Source organism: Cordyceps militaris (assembly GCF_000225605.1).
Source record: "Cordyceps militaris CM01 unplaced genomic scaffold CCM_S00001, whole genome shotgun sequence".
Classification (NCBI taxonomy): Eukaryota; Fungi; Ascomycota; class Sordariomycetes; order Hypocreales; family Cordycipitaceae; genus Cordyceps; species Cordyceps militaris.
This window is the reverse complement of record NW_006271969.1, coordinates 1,814,533-1,821,351: the sequence shown is the minus strand read 5'-3', so window position 1 is coordinate 1,821,351 and position 6,819 is coordinate 1,814,533. Positions and strand designations below refer to the sequence as shown.

The 6,819-nt window shown below is 56.1% G+C and overlaps 2 protein-coding genes across 2 annotated transcripts; both read right to left on the bottom strand.

Annotated features, from left to right (window-relative positions):
• Positions 1–488: 488 nt before the first annotated feature.
• Positions 489–2,683, bottom strand: CCM_00532 (CASC3/Barentsz domain-containing protein; the record flags this gene model as incomplete). The annotated part of the gene is made up of 2 exons (XM_006665692.1): positions 489–1,968; positions 2,037–2,683. The coding sequence occupies 2 exons, from the start codon at positions 2,681–2,683 to the stop codon at positions 489–491; spliced, it is 2,127 nt and encodes a 708-aa protein (XP_006665755.1).
• A 1,939-nt stretch (positions 2,684–4,622) lies between these two features.
• Positions 4,623–5,575, bottom strand: CCM_00531 (uncharacterized protein; the record flags this gene model as incomplete). Its single annotated transcript, XM_006665691.1, has 4 exons — positions 4,623–4,830; positions 4,883–5,211; positions 5,234–5,434; positions 5,510–5,575. The coding sequence occupies 4 exons, from the start codon at positions 5,573–5,575 to the stop codon at positions 4,623–4,625; spliced, it is 804 nt and encodes a 267-aa protein (XP_006665754.1).
• Between the last annotated feature and the right edge of the window lie 1,244 nt (positions 5,576–6,819).

The window sequence follows — 6,819 nt, the reverse complement described above, 5'->3', positions numbered from 1 at the left end:
GAGAGAGAGAGACAGAGAGAGACAGAGAGAAAGAGAAAGCTGTTGAACAGCAATGGGGAATCCAAGAGGTAAGAATTAGGCGCAGCTGGCCCGCAGCAAAAGCAAGAGGGGAGAAATTGCCCGTAGGCTACAATAAAAAAGACGGCAAAGCTGGCTAATGTAGAATGTGAAAAAGAAAAAGAAAGGAACGGAAGGTGGAAGAGATGGCTGAGAGTCGAGCGTCGGTGATGACAGCACCATGGAAGGAGGAAATATAAATCAAAAACAGGCTCAAGCATGCTGGTTTTTTCCCCCATTGCCAAGTGAAAATTCAATCGCTTGTTTTGGTTCAATCCCAACTCCGCCAGAGGAAAGACAAAAAAAGCCAATACATCAATAGACGCCCAATGCCATAGTTCGTAGACTCCACAGAGACAATATCAAAAAAAGACAATTGAGTAAGGTGAGGGATACGGGAGCCAAACCTCCCCGCCGGCTGGCCCGCAATCCTACTGTGGAAAGTAAACCATGCCCGGGGCGGTTTGCGGGTAATAAAAGGTATCGGGGCTCGGCGTCATCATCCCGTGCATGCCCATGGAGCTCGTCGGGTAAGTCTGCGCCGATGGGTACGGAGGGTAGGTGGTAGGTGGCTGCATCTGGGAAGGGTCGAAGTAGTACACCATGCCGTTGACTTCTTGCGCAACGAGGTTGTTGGACCCGGAAGAAGCTCCCACCTGGCCTGCCTGCTGCTCCATCTGACCCTGCATAGCATAATTGCCGGCCATCGGACTTGGCGCATTGGAAGGGTAGCCGCTTGCTTGTCCATTCATACTGCCTCCGGCGTAGCCCCCCTGGTAATAGTAACCTTGCTGAGTGGTCTGGACGGGTTGAGGGTGGCCTTGGTAGTAGCCCTGTTGGGGATACGCGTTGCCGCTGTACGGCGCAGTATGTACAGGTCGCTCTGGAATATGCGACAGTGGCGTACCAGATACGCGCTGCGAGTATGACGGCCTCCTAGAGTGGCTATCTGGTTGGTAACCACCACCAACTTGCATGGGAACTTGCTGGTGGAAAGCCTGTTGAAAAGGCGGACCGCTCTGCGGCATGCTGGGCGACTCAATATGTGCCACGGAGATGTTCTTCTGGGGCCGAGGCTGATGCATAGGCAGTGTGGCCACCGAGGCGTCCATCGAGCTGCCATCCATCCTGCTTGGCGGTGGCATTTCCTGCATAGGCATGGGCATCGGCGCGGCCACGGGCATATTCATGGGCATATGCATGGGCATGGGTGGTCCAAACTGGGTACCGATATCTGGCATCATGTCCATTCGGCTAGCAGGAGGAAGACGAACGACAGGCCTGTCGCATGGATGCGGTCCGCGAGAAATGACGGATCCAGTTGGCGAAAACATGAATTCTCTGTCGTGAACAATGGATGACCTACGGCTGAGCCCCAGGCTGGGAGAGTACATGCTGCCGATATAGCTGCCACCAAAGTTGCTGGTTCGGCGGGAGAAGCCGCTCCCAGAGCCAAAGCCTGATCTGGGTTTGCCGCGGACACGGTGCTGTTGGTTGGGCCGAAGAGCTCTCGGGATAAACTCGAATGACCGGTCCAAAGCGGGATAGATGTATCGAGGGCCCCTTTGAGGAAGGGAAATGCGGACTGGCTTATCCCTACGAAGCGGCGGCCGATGGTCCGGAAGCTTGGTGTACTGCTTCATCTGAATGCCCGAGTATACTGTTGGCTCCTTCATGTTAGGAAGATAGACGCGGACCTGAACATTTCCGATGTGCTTTTCAGTGGACAGAGTTCGGTTAATGGGTGTGTCGTTCTCCTTGCAGGTGGGGATGAAGCCGTTGCCGTTTGGCGGCCCTTCGTCCATGGACACTTGACGGGATTGCCGGGAGCGGGGTGGCATGGAAATGGCATCATGCATGTCATGAGGCCAAATCGAGTTCGTCGTTGGGTCGGCCGGCGGATACATGGGTCTATAATAAGCAAGATTAGGAAACAGGTTGACAGGACCGAGGTAATGACAAGAAGTGGTGCAACATACCCTATGCGACCATAACCGTTGCTGGCAAAGCCACCGCGACCACCCCGTCCTCTACCACGACCAAGGCCACGAAAGGCATTGTTTGGGTGGCCCGGGATCTGTCTGGAGTCGTGCATGATGAATGCGCCTCTATTGGGAACAAAGGCAGGGTCTTGGTCTCGGCGGCGGATGTAGTCATAATTTTCATTCTGGCGTCGGGCGTTTGCGTCACGACCAGCGGGCCTCATAGCCGAGGCAGAGCTAACAATAACGGGTGCCGATGGAGATCTCGGTGGCGATGGTACAACGTTACTGGCTTGTGCCTGTGTCTGCTGTGACTGTTTCTGGCCTTCGGTGGTTGGGTTCGCGACGGATGCCGCCTGCGCCGCGGCAGGGGCAGGAGGCAGCGTTGCTTTGGACAAGCGCTTGAACTGCGACTTGGCAGAGCCATTCGATGCATGTGGACCGGGGCCAGACGTAGGCGAGGCGTCCTCGATGTTGCTGGTGTCGCTGTCGGCGGCGGCATCATGACCATCGGTGGCCATGGTACCGTCCGTTAGGGAGTCGTCATCGGCATCGAGGCCGTCCGGACGGGCGTCACCATCAACCTCGTCCTCGACGCGACGGCGATGGCCAAGAAAGTTTCCGCGCCGAGGCGCAGGAGCCATGGCTGAAGAGCCTACAGCAGCGAGGAGAGAGCGGACGAACAGTGCGTGAAAGCGGTAGTCGAGGCAAGGGATCGCAGAACGGGCATGCGGTTCGGTGTACGGCGAAGGAGAGCCGATATGTGGGCGAAGGAAGAGAAGAAAAGAAAAGAAAATGAAGGATTGAAGAGCGCAGACGATGAAACTCGAGCGTGGTATACAGTCGGATGATGTGGAAGACGCGCAGCGGCTGGCGAGGGAAGAAGCGTTGCGGGCGGCAAGCGGCTACAGTCGTCAACGTCACGGAGGACGAGGGGCGGTAGCTGGATCGGGGAAGCTAGAAGAAGGACCGCGGCTTTGGAGACGGTCTTTTGAATGGGAAAGAGTGTCCTTGATGAAAGAAGAGGAAGAGAAGAAGAAAGAGGGTATGGCAGAGAAGAAGAAGACGGCGAGGATGGTGGGTATGTAAATAGAGGAGGACAAGAAACGATGGGTTGAATCAGGACGACCAGAAAAAAAGCAGCACCATCTTTGGGTTGCATCACTATCGGTACCTGAGGGGAAACTTGGGAATGCGAGGAGAGCGCACCAGAAGCAAGGTATCTCCATGTACATGGATCAGTGAGTCCCACAGCAGGTGCTGGCGCGAGGGAGCAGCCGCTAAACAGCGCTAAATCGCGGTTTGGCAGCAAAGCTCCAGTGGGCCAAGACTGCTGGGCGATGGCCGTGAAGGAGTGTTTGCCAACACGCCAAGGATTTTTGCTGATTTTAGCTCATATGAGACCTGTCAACAGTATATTTAGCGCTTCTAACAAGTGTCAAACGAGTGCAGAATTGCCACCAGATGGGTCTGAACACACACTCCGTCTGGAGCTACAGGTGATGCTAGTGCCTGGGGTCGTGGACGTCCACACGAAGGTTTGGAGTAACTGCACCAGTTCACCCATATCGGCTTAGCGCCAACGCCGCCTTTCTTTCCCCCTTCCCGCCAGAGGAATGCGGAATGCTAGGTAGGTAGTTAGTTACGGAGTACGGATACATGGCCTGTTATTCTTGATAGGCGAGCGAATTCTGGGTCTTGATCGACTTGTTTCATCTTCATTCCCGATATAAGTTTAGAGTTACTTAATTGTGCCAGCCGAGCTATGCCTCAAGTCGGCCCTGGCACCGCTTCATCGCTGCTGATGCTGATACGCAATACTGCCGCCTCCGTGCTTTTGTGGCAGGCATTTGCCAGTACGGACTACTACCGTATCCATACTCACTACCTTTATTTTTTTTAATAGCAAATTCAGGGCTTGCGAATCAACCAAAAGCAAAAACGCAATTTCCAGTTCTGTCACCAAACACTGAATGTCAGAGGCCACTCCACCTGTCGCCCGCACTCCACGACAGCAGGACGCGGGCACTGGCATGGAAGGGTCTGCCATCTGCCTCCGTAAAGACATTGAGAAGGAATCCAACACCACGTTCTCTCATTACCCCGAAACAAGATGTAAATACCAGGAAAAGAGAAGAACCCCCCACCCCCAAGTTACGTACGCGTGCCGGGTCGAATGGAGAACTCCTGGCAGCAATCGCGCCTCTTCCTTAAAGCAGCACCAATGACACAACTGCCCCCCCATGCCAGAGACTTCATCACTGTCCATCACACTGTGGTAGTATGACTCGACTAGGCACCAATCGACCCAGCCTTTGTACACCCGGACACAACACCCTCCTATAACTGAAGGCAACTGGTGAATTTGCGACACCTGTCCTGTCAGTCATCAGATACCACGCTCGCCAGCCTGAGCAGAATCTTGCTGTTGATCCTCGTCTATAGAGCCCCCTCTACATGACGGTGCCCTGGACGGAGCATACACCGGTCGGGGTAGCGATGGCGCTGGATGTTGTGCGACCAAGCTGACACGGGGGGACAGAACAATCTCTGCTCTGAGCAGACACCACCATGGCCTCGCCCCTACCCTTGGCCTAGCAGCGCCGACGCCAGAAACGAGATCACCGGGTGATGATCCGGCAAGACGCCCTCGAGCGTCCGCCAGCTGCTCCCGAGCGAGTGCGGTGCCTGCTGCAGGAGCAGTCCGAGAACGTTGCCGTTGTTAATCGCCATCGGCCAGTCCCCCTTCGAATAGCCGCCAGGCCGCGTCCCGCGCCAGGTCCACGTCTGCCTGGAACCGGTCCGACAGCAGAAGGCCTATCTTGTGCAGCGCCGCGAGATACTCGTTTTGCAGCGTCGCCCGGGGCGGTGGCTGGTTCGCGGGGCGATTCTTCCAGGTGGCGGCGCAGAATCTGGTGGTCGAACGAGGCACAGTATTAGCTTGACCTTGTGCGTTGTATGGGTGATGATATATCGACCCGGAGCGGGGGATCGACCAACTGGCAAAGTCGAGAACTGTCCGGCAAAAAGGCGAGTCGTCGACGTCTCCTGGCGGATTCGCCCGCAGAGCGTACACCGGGACACCCTGCATTCGCATAATTTTGTATGCCCAGAGGTTGCTGTACGTCTCTCTGGCCTGGCGGAGCAGGTCGCAGTCCAGCCGGCCCGACGACTTGCGGAAATGCACCACGTACAGTGTAGCTGCTGGCGCCTTGGAGCAACGCAAGGCTCAGCGGGCTCTGCGTGATTGCGCGCGCAAAGTCGTCGCACTCGTTTCGGGTCGGTATCAGCCGCTCCCGGAAGAAGAGGCTAATCATGATCCTGTTTGTGCTCGAACTCGACGGCATCTTGGATCGGCCTGTGGAAGACGGTTCGGCCTCCTGACTCGGGGTACGCTCTGAAGTCAATGTGTATCAAACCGGAAAGCTTTTAATATAAGAGGATATGGCATGTCACAAGTAACCAATTACTAGGAGACCTGTTTCGACGGTCGGCGGGTGCGACGTGGTAACCCAGCCACAAGATTCGCACGCCATCGTGCAGCCGAGCCGGCCGCGCAGAGAATAGTGGTGATGTATTTAACGAGATGCGTAACAATCATACGCTGCGGCAGAACTTCACGATTTAGTGCTCACGATGTAGCAGACAAGGTGCTATTTGACCCGGACACTACTCCGAAGAGGCTTCGGCTGAACGATGATAGTTTTCAAAGTATATTTTATAGCCATACACAAATGAAAATGCTTCCAAAAAGCTTTGCTAGAAGATTTCCTATTCAAAACCCCACCATTTACTTTGCTGGAGTTGCGTCGCCAGATAAGCCAACACTGGCAGGCACTTGTCGAGGTTTCGCGATCTCTCCGGTTCGTCCAATCCGCACTAACCCCTGGGAAGAGAAGTAGCGTGTAACTGTTCCATGCCAGCGTTAGCATACTCTTTCTTCGTTACGGTGGCATCGTGAATAGGTCATCACCCCGAGACACATCGCTGGTGTCAGCGTCGGACGAGAGAGCAAACCGCCACGAATGGCAGTTTGCATGGAAGAAGAAAGTAAGACAACGACACGACCCTGGTTTATCTTTTCAAGGAGGAACTGAACACCTGCAGGGCTTGTTTAATTTTCGTGGGTGGCCGCAAGCCTCCCTCGCATTCTGGCGTCCATGTTTGAGTGCCGTACCCAGGCTCCATCAAAAAAACTCTTTGCCAAAAGCATCATCGCAACGACAACCAACGCCTCGCGCCAAATTTACTGCGAAGCAGATAAAAAAGTCTTCATCTTCTCTTCCAGTTCCTAAGCCCGTGCCACCATGGTCCAGAAGCAAGCCAACCCGAGGAAGAAGAAGCCCGCCGCCAGTGCTGCGGCACCACCCCCCAAAGCGCGGCGGCGGCCCAGCACCTCGAAAAGCGACGACGCGGCGCCGCTCAGCCTACCGCGGCAGCAGCGACTCCTCAACCACTTCGTCACGGCCTTTGCCGACGTGCTCGCCGCCGCCGAGCTCCCGCCGCTGCTCCAGACCATCAAGCAGGCGCTCTACCGCCGCGACTTTGCCGCCGCCTTTGGCTGCGAGGCGCACCTCGCCGCCTACGCCGCGCGCTGGAGCCCGCCGCGCGCGCTGTGCTACGCAGGCCTCTTCCAGGCCCATCTCCCGGCGGCGTGCACCACTACCAGGATGGTGTGCGTGGGCGGGGGCGCCGCCGAGCTGGTCGCCTTTGCCAGCTTCTTGGGCGACGACGACGACGACGACGGGGCGCACAGCAGCAGGCGCGGGGAGCTGACGCT